The sequence below is a fragment of the Mytilus trossulus genome, chromosome 1 (genome assembly GCF_036588685.1).
Source record: "Mytilus trossulus isolate FHL-02 chromosome 1, PNRI_Mtr1.1.1.hap1, whole genome shotgun sequence".
NCBI lineage: Eukaryota > Metazoa > Mollusca > Bivalvia > Mytilida > Mytilidae > Mytilus > Mytilus trossulus.
This window is the reverse complement of record NC_086373.1, coordinates 48,975,513-48,998,407: the sequence shown is the minus strand read 5'-3', so window position 1 is coordinate 48,998,407 and position 22,895 is coordinate 48,975,513. Positions and strand designations below refer to the sequence as shown.

General features: G+C 32.4%; 3 protein-coding genes across 3 annotated transcripts; all 3 read right to left on the bottom strand.

Moving 5' to 3' along the window:
* Positions 1-3,630: 3,630 nt before the first annotated feature.
* Positions 3,631-13,540, bottom strand: LOC134708386 (uncharacterized). The gene is made up of 4 exons (XM_063568878.1): positions 13,446-13,540; positions 8,287-8,434; positions 4,853-4,986; positions 3,631-4,543 (listed from the first exon to the last, which is right to left on the bottom strand). The coding sequence occupies exons 1-4, from the start codon at positions 13,504-13,506 to the stop codon at positions 4,326-4,328; spliced, it is 561 nt and encodes a 186-aa protein (XP_063424948.1). The 5' UTR covers positions 13,507-13,540; the 3' UTR covers positions 3,631-4,325.
* A 3,535-nt stretch (positions 13,541-17,075) lies between these two features.
* LOC134723494 (zinc finger protein 239-like) lies at positions 17,076-17,999 on the bottom strand. The gene has a single exon (XM_063587118.1). The coding sequence runs from the start codon at positions 17,997-17,999 to the stop codon at positions 17,076-17,078; it is 924 nt and encodes a 307-aa protein (XP_063443188.1).
* Positions 18,000-18,752: 753 nt separating this feature from the next.
* On the bottom strand, positions 18,753-19,301 carry LOC134723388 (zinc finger protein 235-like). The gene has a single exon (XM_063587039.1). The coding sequence runs from the start codon at positions 19,299-19,301 to the stop codon at positions 18,753-18,755; it is 549 nt and encodes a 182-aa protein (XP_063443109.1).
* Between the last annotated feature and the right edge of the window lie 3,594 nt (positions 19,302-22,895).

The window sequence follows — 22,895 nt, the reverse complement described above, 5'->3', positions numbered from 1 at the left end:
AGGAAAATTGGTCTTTATAGCAATGACGGCTGAACTACTGAACACAGTTGCATAAGGTTTGTAACAAGAAATGATTTATGTATCAGCAATATGAGAAATTGTATATTTTTTGCTTTCATTAACAAAGACCATTTCTTTATTAGACGGCTATTCGTTATGACATGTGTTTGACACAGTATATGCATCAATTTACTTGGGATATTGTAATGATGTATCATGTTGTTTACTGCGTACGATTATTTGTCTGATTGTCCTTTTCGTTTTTAACCATGGCTTTGTCAGTTTATTTTCGATCTATGAGTTTGATTGTACCTCTGGTATCTTTCGCCCCTCTTTTGCAAATCAGCTAAAAGTATATTTTCAGACAGGAAATAAGGTTGAATTGGGGAAAAAAGGGACATTTCAATCGTACCGACCTATCTGTCATTATCAAAATCATACAAGTTTTTTTTTTGTTATAATATGTGTCTAACAGTTTTATTTGTACTGTACATACACATTTAATTCAATTTTGGATGTAACACGTCTTCTGCTTTTTTGAATTTGTTTTGTCTTTCAGCTCATAGAAATAATTGTGTCATGTCACGGTGAAGTCATCAACCTTTTTCCATGATTTACTCCCCAAAAAAGAATATAAAATAAAATTATAAGGACTGACTGTACTATATATTCTTTCTTTTCAAATAAACATAAAAAAAATATGTGGTGGGCACTTTTTAATAACACGCTACGCCGGTTATTCAGTGTGCACTACATTGTTTATATTATTTCTCCATAGATAGAAAATATTACAGTCATTCCTTAAGTTAAACAGGATTATTCTATTCCTACTAAATTCTATAAAAAAAACTTCCCAATCTAATCCACGCTTGTCTGATCTAAAAGTCCTTGTGTTAAGCAGGGAAACAGAAAATGACACTTTTAGATTTCTTTGAAATACATAACTTTAAAATACGTTGATAGTAACGTGCAGATCTTCAATGCACAATTGTAGCGTTGTCGAAACTTTCCTACGAATATCGTTCAAATTGGTGATGGGAGCCAAATAGAACTTCCATTGAGGTAGGAGATTTTTGCAACATGTTGAAGACCTCGCTGTGACTTTGAGACAAAGAACGTTAGTGAACGTGCTGCGCTTTACTTATTGTGTTTTTGGTGTTCCAATAGACGTTTTGTGTCATGAATTCACATTGTATACTTTTAACGCCATTCTTTTTAAAAATTGTTACCTTGACCCAAACGGTCATCTTGCATACAATATCAAGTAGCCAGTAGAGCACGACGACACAAAGTGAGAAATCAATGCAAGGTTGGAAATATCATTTAGAAATGGATATGTGTTTCATTGTTAGAATCTACAGACTGTTGATTAATGTATCTGCTGTTCCTTTGTTGCCTCTGGTTTTTTAATCAGTTTTGCTGCTGCATATAAATCAGCAAAGGTCAATAACTTTCCTTGAAATGTAGATATGTAAGCTATATTATGGGATATTCTATTATATGTTGATGTTTTGAACTAATTTCATACTTTTAGATTGGATTGAAACACAATGATTGTTTGTTCCCTAGACTGAAAATTTAAAATGGTAAAATTTCGATTATGTCATTCAATTTGAATATATGATATAACAATAAGATTTGGTGATGCCAAAGTGACAACTTTAAAAAAAAAAAGTCCAAATGACACAAAAATGAACAATTATAGGTCACCGCATTGCCGTCAACAATGAGTAAAATTCATATTGCAGTCAGCTATAATAGGCCCCGAAATGACATATGTATTTCAATTCAAACGAGAAAACTAATGGACGGATTTAAGTACAAAATGATAAGAGTAAAACTAATATGATATACAGCAACAAACGAAAACTACTGAAGTACAGGCTCCTGGCTTGGCACATACAGAGTTAAACTGTTTTGAAGTCGCTAACCCTCGCCTAACCCAATTCATTGTGTGTGCATTCGTGTCTTTATATTGACCAATTGTTGCTTGATTTCTTTTCTTTGTTTTCCCTTAGCTATGTCAGTCGAGTATTTGATATTGCTTTGGAGTACGTTGTCCGTAAACTATTTCAAATATTCACTCCTTCTTTACTGAACCAACTGATTTTAAACCATACACAATTGATCATAAAAATACCTCTATTGTAGTTTATAACACAGTGTTGACTGCTGTATTTTTGACATGTTTGCCTGTTATGTCTGTTTGTTTGTTCACGCATCGTTGTCAATATAATGAAATTTGATGCGACTGTCATACAAGTGAGAGGTTTAGCTAGCTATGGGACCAGGTTCGGTTCGCCATTTTCTACGTGGGAAAATGCCTGTACCAAGTCAGGAATATGACAATAAAATTATTGTTATCCACTCGTTTGATATGTTTGAGCTTTTGATTTTGCCATTTGATTAGGGACTTTCCGTTTTGAATTTCCCTCAGAGTTCAGTATTTTTGTGATTTTACTTTTTACTTATCATATTTATATTCGTTACATCATCGAATTTGTCATAGAGATAAAAGATAGAGGGTAAAACTCAAGCAATTGTGAAAACAAAATTAGGTAATTAACAGAAAATCCGATAGGGCAAGATAATCTGATGGTTCCTTATAGAGGTTTTTTTTAATCTTTAAGAACGATTTTTGACTAATGGTAGCGAACCAAAATATTATTATAGACAACACTGTTCCAAAGCATTGAATAATCAGCATGATCTACAAAAAAAACCATCAAAACAACCAACTACTAGTAGTTGGGAGTATTGTCCTTGAAAGACGGCTGTTTACCAAATGATGTGGGTTTTTATCTCAAAAAATCTTAATCAGATTTACTAAATAGTCGGATATGTGTACAACAAAAAAAAGATCAGTTCCTTGTAATTTTACATGATATACAAATATCCTGATACACATGACACACTTGTTAAAGAAGTTATATACACTTAAATGGTTGTTTTTTTATGTTTTAAAATTATTTACGCCTTGAATTATTGTAGACAGTCTGAAGCTGTGTAAAAGCAATTATCAGCAATACGTTTCTACAAAAATGCAAAAAATAATTGAAACCGAAAATTGATTATATACTGATAGGAACACATAGACTACACATTCTTACTTGACTTACAATCTAACTGTACCAATCATATCCAATCACATTTATTAGTATTACCAGGATTTGTTCGCGTTTGTTCTTTTAAGTTTTGACTATGACTCAACTTACCCTCCTCTACCATATACTGTGATGAATAGTTGCCTCATTGGCATTCACACCTCATATCCTTATTTTTAAATAACCACTTTCTTAGAACTTCGATTCAAGCTTTAACTACAAACTTCACATATTTTGGTGCTATCGCGACCGCCAGTGTGTGTTCTATGCCTCAGTACTGACACAGTACTGACAAAATCAGTACTGAAACGGAACTGACGACATCAGTACTGATTTCATAGAAAGTATAACATTATAAGTATTTAGTCTTTCCTAACAGTACTGATATGAACGAGGGTAGAATGTACCAAACAAAACCTTGGGTAAATTCTTGGTAGTGTAGTATGTCCTCGCAAATCAAAATTAATGCCCTTACACTCCATCACAACTCAATTAAAAACCGTCTATATCAACATAAATACTATGATTAAAATCTTAAATATGATTTTATTGATCACAAAACACATGCAATACAAAACTGTATAAATCTATAAAACAAATACTAGTAGTCTTGAAAAAAATGTAACATGATCTGCTTAGTACTAATTCTTAGTAGGTTTTTATTTTTTCTGGTAAGTCAATACTTGCTATTGACCATTGTAGACAACTGGCATCAAAACAAGTCTTTTAACATCAATATTCAACATTATATATATATAAAAAAAATATTTGAGGTAAAATTGCATATACCCCACCATCCATTTCAGATGGGAGTGACTTGGTATCAAAGATAACCGTTGATGATTGAAGTTTTTAACGACCTTGGTCTTTTACGCAGCCCTCGCACGGTCGGCTAATATAACCGTAACTTATCAATATTCTATATCTATGATAAATATAAAAAGAAAAGAACAAAAGTAATGTGTGACACTTGAAAATTGTTCATCAATGTCAGCAAATATCGGTCTCAATATCATTTCGGAAATACTATTTCGGAAACCCGCGAAATATAACCAGAATAAGGCACACGTGATACTCTTCTGAAAACATAGATCGATGTTCATGTCATTTCGACCATCCTCGGAATAAAACCAGAATCAATCAAATGTAACACTCTTCTGAAAGCATTGTCATACGATAAATGAATGTGATGACCTTTGCGTCCTACTTGCTTTCAACATATCATGAATTCGGATTATTTACATGTTCACTTGTTGTTGTCTGAATGGGACTGGCCTCCTCTTTGATAAATGATAAATTAACTCTGCCATGAATAACGTCTTCGTATGAAGGAGGCAAATCTTCGTATTTAGGTAACGAGTTCGTTCCAGATATAATAGCAATGTCATTATGCTGTCCCATGTTATCCAGCTCTGTTTCTTGACCGGTTGTTTCTTGACCTATAAGTAATATATTAGATATGTGAAAATATGAGGAGAAAAAAAAATGACACACGAAAATGTCTCGACTGCGGCAAAATTTTATTTCTAACAGGTAGTTATTCTTTAACTGAGAACAGATCACTAACCAAATGTATCTGCCAGGAAACTAAGTTCATGTTCTGAATAAAATCAATTCCTATACAAAATATTTCCGTTCTTCGAAGGTATTTTTTTAAATAGACCAATCTTACGTTGAACAAAAAAAAATCAATGATGCATACCACATATTAACTTTACATAGCATATATTATACAGATTAAAACTTACTTGAATTTTGACTTCGTCGATATTGGCGAATGTTTGGTATTATACACAGTTTAATAACGCATATACAACATCCAAGGAAAACAGTTGTGCTAATTATAACTCCAAATGCTATCCCAAATATTTGTCCTGTCGAACTGGAAATAAAATAGATTATTATTCTCAAAGAATTAAAAAAGTTTACGAAAAACGATACTATTTTACAAGAATTACTCTAAAACTTTTGATAATTTTGATTTTTAAGATAAATTTCAGTAGATTTCAGTGTATAAAATGTGTAAGATAAATTAAATTATCACATATTTTGTACTGATACAATGTATGTACGTTTTTTGCATGGCCAATAATAGCTGGAAGTGAAGGTTGGTTGTCAGCCCTCGGGGCCAATATCGATTTCAGCCCTTGAAATCCATATCGAGACATCGAGTTTAACTTTCGGTAACCTGTCAATCAAAAACTATTTGTAAACAAGTTGTCATCCGAAGCAGCTAGACAATCAGGAGAGGTTCTTAAGGATCCAATGACAATGCATGAAAATTCATTCAAAACATGAAAAATGAGAACACAATGAAAAGAAATTTAGAAAGTGACGAATCTGCTGTAGTAGAAAAAAATGTAAAAATCAACAGTTGAAATCACAAAAGTTCCCGTAAATTTTTGACGTTATAAAGAATTTAGAAAATATATGACGCCACAATGGAAAAGTGATTGTTGTATGACATCGAAAGTTCAAGCGGAACATATTTCCAAATCATAGTAGCGATATGGTGTATTCTTCCTTAGTATTTATTGGAAATGTAACACTTTAAGTCGTTTAATATTTACATTTCTGAGAATTAAATAATATATTTATTGTTAAATATTTGTTAAACTTTTCACAAAACTTTGTTTACTCACTTTGTCAACATACATTTTATTTATTTTTTCGTTAAATGCTTTTTTGATTTTTTGTTGAAAATATCAAACATATATTGGTATATGCTATCTTTTTTCTCTTCCTTGAAAATATGTGATAAATAGATTATTATATGTCATTTTCCATATGGTCCGTGGTATCAGCCCACGACCCATATCAAGCCCTCGGGCTAAAGCCCTCTGGCTTGATATGGGTGTCTAGGGCTGATACAAGGTCCAATATCGAAAACGCCATGTAATAATCTATTAATGGCACTATATTGTGTGTCTCGATTTACTTAGTTTTGTTTTGTGTCCTTTCTTGCGTTCCTGAAATTTGTTTGGCATGTCAGATAAAAGTTACTCCAGACAGTTGCTTTTATAACTCTTGAACATAATTATGCTTACTTATAATTATTCATATAACCGAGTAAACAAGACCGATGCTGCCGAAGAATAATGCCGGCCGAGAAAAAGAAACATTGCCTATTGATCGTTAACTTGAGGTCAATGCTATATAAAATGTAATGAAAAAAAATATAGTTTATTCTTGTTTTTTGCCGTTACACCGCTATCTCAAGTTATGTGGAGGGTTGGCTCCTTTAAACATGTTTAACCCCGACACAATTTTTATGTGTTTGTCCTTAGTGAGGTCCCTATAGTTCAGTGGTTGTTGCTGGTTCATGTCTGTCATACTTGTTAGAACGCTAGTTTTCAACTTAATTGTTTCACATTTTTCATGTCAGGGCCTTTTAGAGCCAACTACACGGTATGATTTGTTTCTCGTTGTTGGAATAACTATTGCCTATGATTGCTTTAAATCAATTTAACTTCAACTTTGGTGGATAATTATCACATTCGCAATCACATTACATCTCCCCATTTTTAAATATACTCTTCGCAACCAATCAGCTGTTGGGGGGCAATAAAATTGTAAACTGGAATCCGCTTTTATCTTACCTCCTATACATTACTAGGAATGTGATTGGTTAAAAGCGCCCTCGTGGAGACCGTGTATATTTCATATTAGACTAGGACACACCCGCGAAATCGCGGGCATTCAGAGCGAAGTCATAGGTTATTGGGGATAGGAAAATGTTTTTTTTTTATCCCTCCTCCTTCATTTCCAAAATTCCTAATTTTTGGTTTTCTATCAATTTCAATATGATCATTCATTTAGTATGTTATGAACATTTAAGTAAGGAGCCTGTAATTCAGTGGCTGTCGTTTGTTTATGTGTTACATATTTGTTTTCGTTCATTATTTGTACATAAATAAGGCCGCTAGTTTTCTCGTTTGAATTGATTTACATTGTCATTTCGGGGCCTTTTAAAGCTGAGTATGGGCTTTGCTCGTTGTTGAAGGCCATACGGTGACCTATAGTTGTTAATTTCTGTGTCATTTGGTCTCTTGTAGAGAGTTGTCTCAACATGGTAATCATACCACATCTTTTTTTTTTGTAATCAATGAATTTTGTAAAAGATTTAATGACTGGAGAATTTCAGAAAAGGCATCAAAAGTTGACACGAATAATTTTAGCGTTTATCTGTATATTATGAACATTCATTACTATATAAATAAAGTGTTTTTACTTTCAATTCTAAGTTTACTATTCGATCCATAGTGGTCATTGATATAGTATACAGACCCTCTCCATTTAATAAACTCTGTGACCGTCGTGGATAGTAAACTTGAAAATGATAGCAGATAGAATTAAAATACTTTATTCGTAGTATATGTATGGTCAGAGTATACAGAAAAACGCAAACCGGAAGTCTAATCCGACTTAAAATTTCGAAGCGACACACAAAATGAGGTCTTCTATGTTTAATAGTATAGATTAGAAGGGAGGCGGGGCTTATCTCATACACAGTTAGTAGTGGTGTTACGTCCCTTTATATTCCTTATAAGGTAGTAGGGAGGCGGGGTTTATTTCATACACGGTTAGTAGTGGTGTTACGTCCCTTTATAAAAACAAAACGGTACTGAGAAAAAATCGTAAAGGTTTCAACAAACGAAGAAAAAGATGATTATTATAAGATTGAAATAAATTCATAAAACAATTTTAAACCTAACAAGTTGTCATTGATGGTATCTGTTTTTGTAGGATCAATGGAAGTAGTTTCTTAATGCGAACAGTATTGAAGACTTGCTCATTTTGATAGGTCACTAGTCTAAATTTCACACGTTAAGATAGTTGGTAAGATAAATTCGTTACATAGTATGCTAGTGACCTAATTCGGTATATAAAATAAGAAGAATATGTGGTGTTATTTCCAACAGGGTGATTACCGAAAAGAGTAAAAATGAAGCGGATTTGAGAAACTATATCTCACCAAAGGGCCATCAACAACGAGGAAAAACACATACCGTATACTAGTCAGCTTTAAATTTCCCAAACATATACATCTTATGGAAAACACTCTGTCATTCTTTACTCAGACTTCAAGGTCTGAACCTTGATTTTAGGAAAGACAAGCGCCCGTATTTCCGACATTTGGTTGAAAAGAAAGACTTACTAATAATACGTATAGTTTACTTACAATGCATTTTTAAAGTTTTCTGACGAACAACAAAACTGTGAATGATTTTCTTCACAGCATCCGCTAGAACAGTAAAGATATATTATCTTATACTGAGATGACGAACTATTCCAAAATAAAGTTGTACAGCTTTCTGCAAGAGCATAGTAGTCTATAATTGAAATGAAAATGTGTGAATGAATACAACGTTTAAAAAAATCAAGTTTTGATAAGGTAAAAATTGTGTGAACTCAAAATTTAAAAGGGCCTGACATGATAAATATGAAAAAAATCAACTGAGAAAACAAACTGCCAAATTTATAACAAAACAATTCATGAAAAACAATAATGACAGACACGAACAAAGGACAACTACGGAACTACAAGATCCTGACTTGGAACATCACCGGTTTTTGGACTTGCAGTGCTTCTTTTTCAATTGTATATGTAATGTTTTGTAAACATGGTTTGTCTAAATATGTTTTTACAAACATGTTTAAAAAAAATGTTATTTTTATGGTATTTAATTGTTCCTTATTTTTACGCAATACACCAAGTTTTATCTCATTGGCAATCATACCACATCTCCCTATGTTTAAATATACTCTTTTTTACGCAATACAAGCTTTGCTTCATTGGCAATCATACCACATGTCTTTATGTTTATGTATCCTCTTTTTTACTCTAAACACCAAGCTTTGTCTCATTGGCATTCATATCACATCTCTTAATGTTAATATATCCACTATTTTAACGCAATACCCAAACTTTGTTTCATTGGCATATACAACATCTCCTTATATGTTATATCTCCTTTTTTAAAGCAATACACATTGGCAATCATATACCACATCTCTTTTTGTTTATAGATCCTTTTTTTACGCATAACACCAAGCTTTGTCTCATTTACAATCGTATCACATCTCTTAATGTTGATATATCCACTATTTTAACGCAATACACAAAGCTTTGTCTCCTTAAAATCGAACCTGATCTCCTTTTGTTTATATTACATTTTATGATAAGAGAAATTACAATACAGGGTTGATAAAGTGTCTTGTTTATTCTTTAGAAATGCAAAATTCAATAAAGAGCTGCATGATACTTCAGTCGCCCTTTTAGCTGGTCTTTATGCTTTAAATGAATTTATATGATCAAATAAAAATGCTGTGATTTTCATAAAACAAAATCCATAACTCCGCAATGTCAGATCAGAAATTTATTAGAAAAAAAAACAAAGGAAACTATTACAATAAATATAAACAGATATATTTAATCCCGCTGCAAATGTTGGCACCTGTCCTAAGTCAGGAATCTAATGTACAGTAGTTGTCGTCTGTTTATGTAGTTCATACGTGTTTCTTGTTTCTCGTATTTATATAGATTAGACCGTTGGTTTTCCCGTTTGAATGGTTTTACACTAGTAATTTTGGGGGCCTTTTATAGGTTGCTGTTCGGTGTGAGCCAAGGCTCCGTGTTGAATGCCGTACCTTGACCTGTAATGGTTTACCTATATAAATAGTTAGTTGGATGGAGAGTTGTCTCATTGGCACTCATACCACATCTTCCTATATCTAGAGACATATAACATAACATATGTCTCTGACCATTAATAAATTTTCATGAAAAAATGTTTTTGAGTTCATTATTGTCTAAAAACAAGACATCCGGCCCTTTTTATGAATAAAGTCCCAATACCTCGAAATGTTTTATCAATTTTTGTTTGCAATCGAAAGGGAACTTATGTCAATATATATAAACAATTCACCACAGTTTCATGATAAATTGTTCAAAGTATTTTTGATTTATAGTCAGAAAATTGGGAAATACTCCATTTTATTTTCATAAAATCCCGCAAACGTAAAATCTAAAATTAACTAAATCGATAAATATAAACAAGTCATCAAAGCTTTAATAAAATTGGTAGAAGCATGTCTGAGGCATTGTCAGAAGTGTTGACGATGTACGAACGGACAGACAGACAACGGTATACCATATAAATACGTCCTGTCTCGGGCGAATAAAAACCATTGATACCGATATCCATTTATTGATGTACACTGAATAGTTAAATAATTCAAAATTTGGTACTATGTTAATAGTTATCAAAAATACCAGGATTATAATTTTATACGCCAGACGCGCGTTTCGTCTACATAAGACTCATCAGTGACGCTCAGATCAAAATAGTTAAAAAAGCCAAACAAATACAAAGTTGAAGAGCATTGAGGACCAAAAAACGCATCTATCCCATCGAACTATAAAGGATACTACAGATACAGTTAAGTCGGCCTCATGTCTTGACTTGCATCTAGAAATTGACAATGAAGATCAATGAGGTCGGTTGAAAACAAAACTTTACGACAAAAGAGATGATTTCAGCTTTTCAATTGTGAACTTTCCATTTCTAAGTTGCAACATTCCAGCTTGCATTTCCTATCACTATTTTATTGATAGAGGGTTGCTGCTCACACGGAAGCTTTTAAACCAAGAGTTCCAAATGGTTAAGTTTAAATCATCCCTTCGTCAACTTTACGGACGCAATCACGACTTTGTTGACCGTTATGGAATAACCCTTTCACAAATGATATCGGATATGTTCCTAACGTCGTAACTACAATCCCCTTCCCTTTCACGAATGCGACCTACCGAATTAGACTATTTACCGGATTTATTATCACATAAGTAACACGGCGGGTGCCACTTGTGGAGCAGGATCTGCTTACCCTTCCGGAGCACCTGAGATCCCCTCTAGTTTTTTGTGGGGTTCGTGTTGCTTATTCCTTAGTTTTCTATGTTGTGTCATGTGTACTATTTTTTGTCTGTTTGTCTTTTTTCATTTTTAGCCATGGCGTTGTCAGTTTATTTTCGATTTATGAGTTTGACTGTCACTCTGTACGGGGCGCCGAATGGGACTCTTGTGGTTTTGTACTCGAAATTCAATTTTGTACGGACAAAGGTGACTTTTGTTCAACAAAAATGAGTCCTGTTTAACAAAATTTGTAACAAACTACAAATTTAAAAATTTGTCATACAAAATTATCTTTCAGTGGACAAAAGTCACTTTCGTCATGACAAAATTCATTTTTGTTACACAGACTTGACTTTTGATACCTAATTTGAAAATTGGGCGACAAAAGTCAATTTTGTATGCAAATTAGTTCAGTTAGGATTTTGTGAACTAATTTGCATACAAAATCGACTTTTGTTACACAAAATTGACATTTGTGAGACAAAATTGATTTTTGTGAGACAAAATTGACTTTTGTGAGACAAAATTGACAAAAATTGATAAAATTCAATTTTGTCGTACAAAATTGAGAGACAAAATTCAATTTTGTCAATTTTGTCTAACAAAGTAACACAATTGACTTTTGTGGGACAAAATTGACTTTTGTGGGACAAAATTGACTTTTGTGAGACAAAATTGACTTTTGTGAGACAAAATTGAATTTTGTGACACAAAATTGAGACAAAATTCAATTTCGTCAATTTTGTCTCACAAAAGTCAATTTTGTCTCACAAAAGTCAATTTTGTCGTTACAAAATTGAATTTTGTCCGTCACAAAATTGACTTTTGTGAGACAAAATTGACAAAATTGAATTTTGTTTGACAAAATTGAATTTTGTCTCACAAAATTGAGACAAAATTCAATTTTGTCAATTTTGTCTCACAAAAGTCAATTTTGTTGTCGCAAAAATGAATGTTGTTGCACAAAATTGAATTTTGTCCTTACAAAATTTAATTTGTCTTAACAAAATTGACAAAATTGAATTTTGTCTTATAAAACTCAATTTTGTCTCACAAAGGTCAATTTTGTCTCACAAAAGTCATCACACAATTGACTTTTGTGTTTTAATTTTCATATCAGGTAACAAAAGTCAATTTTGTATGCAAATAAGTTTATATTTGCATACCTTTTTGACAAAATTGACTTTTGTCATGACAAAAATGAATTTTGTCTACAAAAATAAATTTTGTCATTACAAAATCGAATTTTGTCTACAAAAATGAATTTTATCATCACAAAATTGAGGTTCTCAAGTCTGTATCACATAGTTTTGTAAGACAAAAATGATTTTGTTGTGACAGAATTGAATTTTGTACAAAACCACAAGAGTCCCATTCGGCGCCCCGTACTCTGGTGTCTTTCGTCCCTCTTTTATGTGTGGTTCTGTTTACTGTCGCATAACCAACACCCCTTTTATTCATTAGATTAGGAAACGTGTGCTAGAAAATCATCAAAGATATTAGATTAAATTGTGTACCCGAGACGCATTTCTTCTATAAAATATAATCATTCAAAAAGGTACAAATGTGACTAGTTAACTGACTAATTTAAATGAATAACAAATAACTGCAGGCATATTTAGTCTGGCTTTGTAACATGTCGGCAATATTTTTCAGATTTTAATTTCTGATGTTATTGTTTGAAACTTCAGCTACCAGTTGATTTGACTGAAAAGCGAATGTTTTGTTTTCACTTGTTGCTTTGGTGGTTTTTAACATGACTCTCACTTGAAAATAATCCGTTGATGATTCAGAATAAACCAATTCTTTTTTTTGTGAAATCTTCAAATGTTCCCGAAAACGGGCGAATCAAATTCAAAGTTTCAGACACTAATGAGCGTCAGGTGTTAATATTTACATCTCATATTTAATGCTTTGAATTCTGTGACGGCGATAATTTAAATATAAAAGATATTTTGTTATATCAAGGAGGTTATATATAGCAGGTGTAGGTAAAATCGATTAATAAAACATAATGATCAATTCGGTCGCGATTTTGCGTTGATATGTACATAGTACTAATTTTAACAACTTCCATATACTAGGTAAAAATTGTCGAGTACATGATTACGTAGTAAATGATTGAAAAAAAATAATACACAAAAAAATAATACACAAAAAATTAAACGAAAATGAAAAACTGTCCTGGTCAGCGAACGGCGATCTATATTTCAAAGGATATAACAAGGGGTCAACATCGGGGTCAGGGAAATAAAGAATAGAGAAAGTTGAGTGATTCTTTAAATCCGGGTCATGAAAGGTTATGTTTATGAAAAATGTTTACATCGTAATTATTACCTAGATTGAAATAACAATACAATTTTATTAATAATAGGCGAAAAGATGAAAGAAATTGACAAAAGAGAAGAAAAAAGAATGATACACTTACCTGTAAAATGATTAATAAACAGGACTAAGTTAAAAGTAACAGGGAAAGGTGGAAAGTCCATGTTGTTACATACAATTTATGACTCTTTATTTACCTGTTCGATGACGAAAATAATTTAGGCCACACAATATTAAATCCTAGTTCGTGTTTCTTTTCAATAAGATTTTAACCAATTGCTTTTTATAAGAAATGGCGAAACAACTTCAGATTCAAGTCCGATTTTGTGAGACTATTCAAACTGCGATTTGTATTTGTACTCCCCGTTTAACTTCAAATGGTTATAGTTTGATCATGCAGTTCGTGAAAAAGTTCACTATAAGGTTCTATTTAAATTTGAGTGAACATTATAATAAGTAACCAAAATACTTTATTTATATTGTTTAATCATATTAACATTGAGTTATAATAACAATCTGTATTACCAAAGTCAAAACAACATATATTTATACATACAACATATGAACTATTATTAATGTATACATAGATAGCAGCAGACGGCAAAATACGACAACAAAAGTTCGTTGTAGGATAAAAAAAACAACACTTCACATAGTTTTTTCACTGACACCCACACCCACCCCCTCTTAACTTAATTTGGGAAAAATTTATTAACCAATATGTCAATATAATGTGGAACATTTTACAACATGTTAGATCTAAATTTGTTTTGCACGAAATATTCAAAGTACATATACACGAAGCAAATATCTTTAGGTCAAAGTTTAATTGGTGTCCTGTGGCAATATGACTTTTTTGTACTATAAAGGGTGCAATTGGGGTGTTCATTTCCCAATACCTCATTTTTTCATGTAGTTGTCCCCCTCCCTCTCCCACACACACGCTTTTCTTCTATTTCCTAGATCACACCTTTGTTTAACCCCTATATCCCATTATCGTGTTTTGAAAAAAAGGAGTTTTTTCTGGGAGCTATGTTTCCACTATCATGGATTTTATTAAATGATGACACACTGAAATGTATCACCGACTTGTACATTATTTTTTTTATAACTGGACAATTTTCAGATCAATATACATTAATTGTATTTAAATTATTCTAATTGTTACAATTTCACATGTAATACAGTTGCAGATCAAGGGGTAGGGTTGCGGGAGTTGAACCCCATTTTTTGACGATCAATGCATTTGAATGGGGACAAATGGTTGGATCCCCCCTTTATCCTGGGTTTGAAATCTCATTTAAAAAAATAGATGGATCCGCCCCTGTAATACCTATAATCACAAATAAAACATCTGACAATAAGATACACATAATTTAGACACACCATTTTATTAGTACAAAAAAACATTTCCTGACATTGTTTTTTTTTTCATTTTTTTAAATATTGGTTTATTTGTCTATCTTTGATTATATACTACCTGTAACATTTAAATCAAGAAAAGGCTAAACACAAATACATAAGTAAAGCAAATCAAAAAATAAAACATAAACCATAAAAGTTAAGAAAGTTCTCCTGCGTTATGTGTACTTATTGTACTCGAAGTAAAAAAATAATTAAAATGTTTGAAGTATAAATTCAAGGTTACGCTTTTAAAATACAGTTGCCATTTTGTTTACCAAACAACATTTTTATGAGTGCATGACAATGATGTATATAATGAATTCATTATTGCATGCAAGATTCTTCGTAAAATTTTAAATATGTGTGCATTGATAAGTTGTTTAAGAGAACAACACCCATTGAAATTTTCAGGGGGAAAAGGGGGGGGGGGGGTTTGTGATTGCGATTAATACTTAAGGATGTACTAAGTTAATCTTAGGTAAAATCATATAAAATAAAAATTAAAAATGGATGTTATAAGCAGGAAAAGAATAAGTTAAGACTCAAAATAAGCTAAAAATATTGATAGGTCATGGAGGTGGTGTAATACCACCATTGATTTTCCCCTATTAGTCTTTGTTAAATTTGCACTTTTCAAAAAAATGTGCAGAATTTATCCTTGTTTCAAATAAAGAAATACTTAGCATGAGTAAAGTTTTATCCTGTCCAGTTCTATAGAAAAAAATTCACATAACATTTCATTGCATATAAGAAAATAACCATCATTGGAAGTTAACCAATCAAATTTCTCCCCTTATTTTATCTGTGTACAAGGTTTAGTCACCATGTAACCTCAAGATTACAAAATTTTCTATAGAAATCCTCCCAAAAAAATAATGGTGTTTTGAAATACCCAAGACATATTTTTATGACACAGAAATGGTTTTACTTCAATAAAATGTAGGATTGAATACCTACAACTGTCAAATTCAAGGGAATATTTTTTTAGACCTACTTTCGTATACAACCGGATGTGATGTACCATGATTTGGTGGTATTACACGTAAAGCTTCTTCTTTTCGATTATGGCGGGAAAAGGCTGACTCGGACTTTTACCTTTTATTTGCATTGGTATTATTTGTCTCAAATCAATATAAAGAATATCAAGAATCTGCTTCAATTTTGTAAAAAGACCTTTTATGAGCTATGTTATATATAAATAGTCTTATATGAAAAGATAAATGAGTGTTATGGGGCAAAATATGTTACATTGTATCATATGAAAAACACCAAGGAGTCCGAACATTTCACACAAATTCCAAAACCACACCTTAGTGTCCTTAGTGCATCCTTAAGTCTCAGTTTTGTACCAGTTTTTGTATGCTTTGTATAGGGAAGTTGATGTCTTGGGAAAGATTATATATTTTCATCCTGTAATAAGCCAGCAGATTCATTTTGAAAACCCTCCTAGCTGAATCATCCCCTCAAAAATAAATGCAATGGTTTTGCCCTAATCAGTATTCTTCTGTGTGCAGTAAGTTTTGACCATAATTAAACCCTTTCTCGTGAATTTATGAAAAATTATATTAAATGCTTATCATCAATTATGTGAGTATCTTCCGAACATGATAAGCTTAACTATCTGTTATCAATTTCTTACGTAAATTTTTGTTCGTTGATTCTGATAATTAGATGAAAATTGCATATCCAGCATAGTCAGAAAAAAACAATTTGAATATTTTTCAAGGTCACAAGTTTGAATATTTTCAAGGTCACAAGTCCTTTAAGCTTAGATGTCTGGTCGAAAAAAAAACATCCGCCAACCTTTTTTCCTCCAAAAATCGCGTGTCGTCATATTCGACACGCGATTTTGGAGGATCCTGTAAATTGGTCTGAAGGTTTTGACATTTCGATCCCTTTTGCCAAAGGTAGATATTCTCTACCTCTAAGTTCTATCCAGTTTTTAAGATAACTTATGATACTATTATTTAGTCCCCAACCCGGCGTTCTAGATCTGTTCGGTCTTGTTGACCATTTTTCACTGGTAGGCGAGACCATTTAAAATAAATTATTAATCTACATGCTTAAAGATGAGTCCTTTGTATCAAATTAAAGGAGTAAATCTTTACAAATGGTAACGGATGACTAACATCAATTGACAAGAGAGCTTAGGTTGCGTTTTGGAATATAAAAACTAAAAGTTAATCAATGTTTTCTCAAATGTGATTGTAATGCTTGATTATGACAAAACTGTCTATTGCATATTTCGCATTTATAAGGTGTTTCACCACTGTGTATTATCAAGTGTCTTTTCGTATTCCCTGCAGTTGTAAACCTTTTGTCACATACATTACATTGATAAGGTCTCACCCGTGTGTATTCGTAAGTGTAATTTCAAGTGAGCATAGCACTTAAACCCTTTACCACAATAATCACACTTATAAGGCGTTTCACCCGTATGAACTCTCATATGGACCTCTGCATCAAACCTTTTTTGACTTTCTTTACCACAGACAACACATTTATAAGTTTTTTTCTCATTTGAGTGATTCAAATGTTCTTTCAGGTTTGATTTAGTACTACAATGTCTATCACATATATCACATTTAAATGTTTTCTCATCTATGTGTCTTTTCATGTGCTCCTTCAGCCGTTTTATTTCTTTACCACATATATCACATTTATAAAGTTTGTCAACATTTTCAGCCGCATGTGCTCTCTTACAGTGAAGTTTAAGGTTTTTAAACCATTTTCTACATGTATCACATTTCAAGGGGGTTTCTTCAGTATGTATATTTTCAATGTGTACCATTAAGTCACTGTATTGACTCATTTCTTCTCCGCAGTGGTCACATTTATAAGGTTTGTCTAATATATGCGTTTTTCTATGCACATGCAAGTTGTAACTTTCACTAAATCCTTTATCGCATACATCACATTTATAAAATTGATCACAAATACGATTTATTGTGTGTCTACGCAAGCTGTATTTGTCGTTTAATCTTATACCACATTTATCACATTTATAAGGTTTTTCACCACTGTGTATTCTCATGTGATTCTTTAAGTACAGACTCTTAGTAAATGTTTTCTCACAAACATTACATTTACAAACAGACATGACAGACTGAGAGTGGGTGGTTATATGTACTTTATATGTGCTACCATATCTAAAACTTGTACCACAAATCTCACAAATATAAGGTTTTTCGCCAGTATGTATCTGCATGTGTGTTTTTAAGTTGTATCGACTACTACACGTTTTACCACACATATCACATACACAAACAGCAAAATGTGTTTTCATGTGTTTTTCGCAAATACTATTTTTGTGTGATTACGCAAGCTGTCTTTGTGGTTAAATCTTATACCACATTTATCACATTTATAAGGTTTTTCACCACTGTGTATTCTCATGTGATTCTTTAAGTACAGACTCTTAGTAAATGTTTTCTCACAACCATTACATTTACAAACAGACATGACAGACTGAGAGTGGGTGGTTATATGTACTTTATATGTGCTACCATATCTAAAACTTGTACCACAAATCTCACAAATATAAGGTTTTTCGCCAGTATGTATCTGCATGTGTGTTTTTAAGTTGTATCGACTACTACACGTTTTACCACACATATCACATACACAAACAGCAAAATGTGTTTTCATGTGTTTTTCGCAAATACTATTTTTGTGTGATTACGCAAGCTGTCTTTGTGGTTAAATCTTATACCACATTTATCACATTTATAAGGTTTTTCACCACTGTGTATTCTCATGTGATTCTTTAAGTACAGACTCTTAGTAAATGTTTTCTCACAAACATTACATTTACAAACAGACATGACAGACTGAGAGTGGGTGGTTATATGTACTTTATATGTGCTACCATATCTAAAACTTGTACCACAAATCTCACAAATATAAGGTTTTTCGCCAGTATGTATCTGCATGTGTGTTTTAAAGTTGTATCGACTACTACACGTTTTACCACACATATCACATACACAAACAGCAAAATGTGTTTTCATGTGTTTTTCGCAAATACTATTTTTGTGTGATTACGCAAGCTGTCTTTGTGGTTAAATCTTATACCACATTTATCACATTTATAAGGTTTTTCACCACTGTGTATTCTCATGTGATTCTTTAAGTTCAGACTCTTAGAAAATGTTTTCTCACAAACATTACATTTACTAACAGACTGAGAGTGGGTGTTCATATGTGCTCTATAAGTCTTGCCATATCTAAAACTGCTACTACAAATCTCACAAATATAAGGTTTTTCACCAGAATGTATCCGCATGTGTGTTTTTAAGTTGGAACTCCTACTACACGTTTTACCACAAATATCACATACACAATCAGCAGAATGGGTTTTCATGTATTTTTCGCAAATACGATTTTGTGTGTGGCTACGCAAGCTGCGTTTGTCGTTAAATCTTGTACCACATTTATCACATTTATAAGGTTTTTCACCACTGTGTATTCTCATGTGTTTCTCTATGTTCAGACTCTGGGTAAAAGTTTTCTCACAAATATTACATTGACTAACAGACTGAGAGTGGGTGTTCATATGTGCTCTATAAGTCCTACCATATCTAAAACTGCTACCACAAATCTCAAGTTGGATCTGTTACTACACGATTTACTACATATATCACATACACAAATGTTAACAGCAGAATGTGTTTCCATGTGGTCAACTGAAGGTAAATCGGTACTAAATATTTTACCACTCATATTGAGATCTCGAATGTTCCCCTCCATTCCAGTGTGAGATCTCGTGTCAATTTTGAGCTGATACCTTGATTTACACTGTTTAATACAAATATCACAACAATACAAAGACTTGCTTTGTCTTGGGTTAATATCTACTTGTCAAGAGATAAGTTTACTGTGAATGAGTGGGGCATCTGTATCCATTGATTTTCTTTGATTCGTGGTATTGATGGTTTCTTGGCTACACAATAAAATAATCACCATACAGACAACAACTATAATAGACAGTTCAACATAGAACCCTATGGGGAAAACCACTGTCGTACTATCCATACTGATCTGTGTCCACACTTGTACATAATACTCATATATATATAGAAATCAAAGAATCGTGGAAGGCGTTACAGAAAAAAATAACTTTTCAAGAAGTCATAATTACTCGGACGGAAGGCATCACAAATAAAAATGAAAATTACCTTTCTAGACGTCATATGCATTAGGACTAGAAGAAGATGTCACCAAAAAAATCAATCAAATCAAAATCAAATCCTTCAATTGCTCTCGTTCTGATATATCGCACATCATGCGACATATCACAACTGAAGAATTGAATTATATTTAGATTGAAAAAAAATAATATAGCCTTTTAAGAGAATCATAATCACTAAGACTAGCATAACTCTTAAACGATGATAGTAAAATCGTCAATATTGAACTTGACCTCCGTTTTGTCATCGGTAACAACATATATTAAAATGTTGGTTAGAGGTTAAAATTCGTGAGTTAATGCACGGACACTGTTGGCAGCTTCGAGTCCGGATGCCCGACCACCCGGATGCTCGCCCTACCCGCAGATCAGCTCGAAATAAATAAATAACAGAGTTGTCCTTCGTAAAACCAGTTAAAAATGCTTAAACTAATTTGTATGAAATTTTTTTTTTTATATCTTTTGATGTGAGCTCTCTTTCGATTTTTTATATTACTTTGCAGCGTTATTGGATTAATTCATTAACAAGAGGCTTATGCTCCTCGTAATGGTCTGTTGTACACCTTGGCCCATGTGCATATTTCATAAAAGGCAATCTTCAATATTGTAAAAATGCATGACAATAATCTGTTGATTTTGTATTGCTGATCATTCAGTCAGTTTAGTGTTACCTTTAATTTCTTCGTTAGTTTTTACCCAAAACCGTGACAAAAGAGTAGAAAACAAGAATGTGTCTCAAGTACACGGATGCCTCATCCGCACTATCATTGTCTATGTTCAGTGGACCATGAAAATAGGGTTAAATTGCTAATTTGCCATTAAAAAATTTGGATATATCATAGCATAGGAAACACGTTTACTAAGTTTCAAGTTGATTGGACTTCAACTTCATCAAAAACTTCCTCGCCCAAAAACTTTAACCTGAAGAGGGACAGACGAACAAACGAACAGACGGAAGAACGAACGGTACGACGAACGGACACACAGACCAGAAAACATAATGCCCATAAATGGAGCATACAAATCTTAATTAAAGGACAATCACACCTACAAAGAGTGCCAGTCTAAATGGAATTATGTTTGTGATACATGTATGAGTGTCTAATAATCTTTTATAAGTTTTAACATGTAAAGCACTCAACAAAATGGTAAATCGTAATCAAAGGGCAATAATTCAGATTTGAAGTTAGTGGGTGAATGATTTCCTCCATATTGTCTCAATTAGAGATATTGACAATACCTTACTGGTCGATCGTTTTTGCTTATTTAAGATTTTATCTATATCTTTTAAAATTTTAGATATCAAAGGGCTATAACTCTAATGAGAAGTCGACTGACGATTTCCACCATGCAAACTTATTCGTAGAACTTGTCAAGCTGATATTTTTTGCGTTTAAAAGTTTCTCTCCATCCATTATTGTTTTCAAGATAATAATAAAAATGGTAAAATTTGTCATTTCAGGGAAAGAACTCCAAGAAGAAGTCGTCTGAAAGTTTTCACGTTTATAATTCTGAACATTTTTGCTCAGTCCGATTTTCTATATATTTATAACGGTTTTCAAAATAAAAGACAAAACTAGCGTTTTACCCTATAGACTGTTCTATTTTAGCCATGATGTCAGTCACATCTGAGACTTTTTTTTAAAACTATAAACCCCAATGACAAGTGTGGCAACGTTTTTTTTAGGGGCCAGTTGTTTCAGGAAAGAAGATTTCTGAAAAAGTTAACGACGACGACGAATGAAGACGATAATGAACAAGTGATGAGAAACGCTCACTTGGTCTTATACATGTACAAAAATGTAGGTCAGGTCAGGTTTAACTTATTCCAGAAAATGCATATTTTAAATTAATTGTAAAAACTGACAGGCTAATCAAGCAAAAGACAATTTCTAGATGTAGATAGATGTTTTATCAATGGAATTCTTGTCCTTTTACCAATAAAAAAATCAAGCTTGTAAGAAAAATATCAAGAAAAAGTTATAAACACTTATTTAAGTGATCTTCTCAAATTACTTGTAGTGATTTTTAAAAATTCTGTGTCTATTTATAGAATTTTTAAAAATATTTCACAGCCAAAATCACTTGAAGAAGTGATTCTGAAATGAAGTGATTCTGAAATCACTTGTTTAAGTAGCACCCCTGACTGATAGATATGTTATTTATTATAGTTATGCCTTTGCATATTAAATATAAATCGGTCATTCATTAATTAGATGTATCATGATTTCGTTAATATACTCCATAGCGACATGATCAAAAAAGATCATAAAATACCGTAAACTGTCCCTTTGGTTCCTGTCGTCCCTCTTTTAGAGATATGCAAAATTGTATTACTAGTGTATGTGCCTTATTGTCTTTATAAGTATATATATTTTGAAATTATTTGCTATTGATTTTAAAAGTACTTTGTTGATTAAAATTATACTTTTTTACTTTGATTGTTACCGACACTTCAAAACTTAATTTACTAATTCAGACCCAGCCGATTTGCTTCAAACATAAATCAATAAAAAAAAAGTGAACGATGCCAGTTTGATTTACGAAATGCTTTTCAAATCACATTGAAGTTCCATATTCCCACAAAAGGGTGTTGATCACGTGGCAGTTTCTTGATATATGAATAATAATATACATATTATATATATTCAGAACTCCAGACACATTTTTAATGTTAAAGATAATAGTAATGTTTAGTGTTATGCGAGACAAAAGTAAACTTGCCTTGAATTCCACCGTCATTCCCATGGCTTCAAAAAATGTATCAAATCTTCTTACTTGCAAAAAGCTGAAGCCTGTTTATGTTCAAAATAGATTATCCTCATTTTTACCAATAATAAAATAAAATGTTCCTAACTGAATAATATACCTCAACTGCTCAATATTAATATTAACAGTAGTTAGTATGATTGTGACTGAGACAGCTATATCTAACACGGACCAAAACGACGCGGGTGTTAG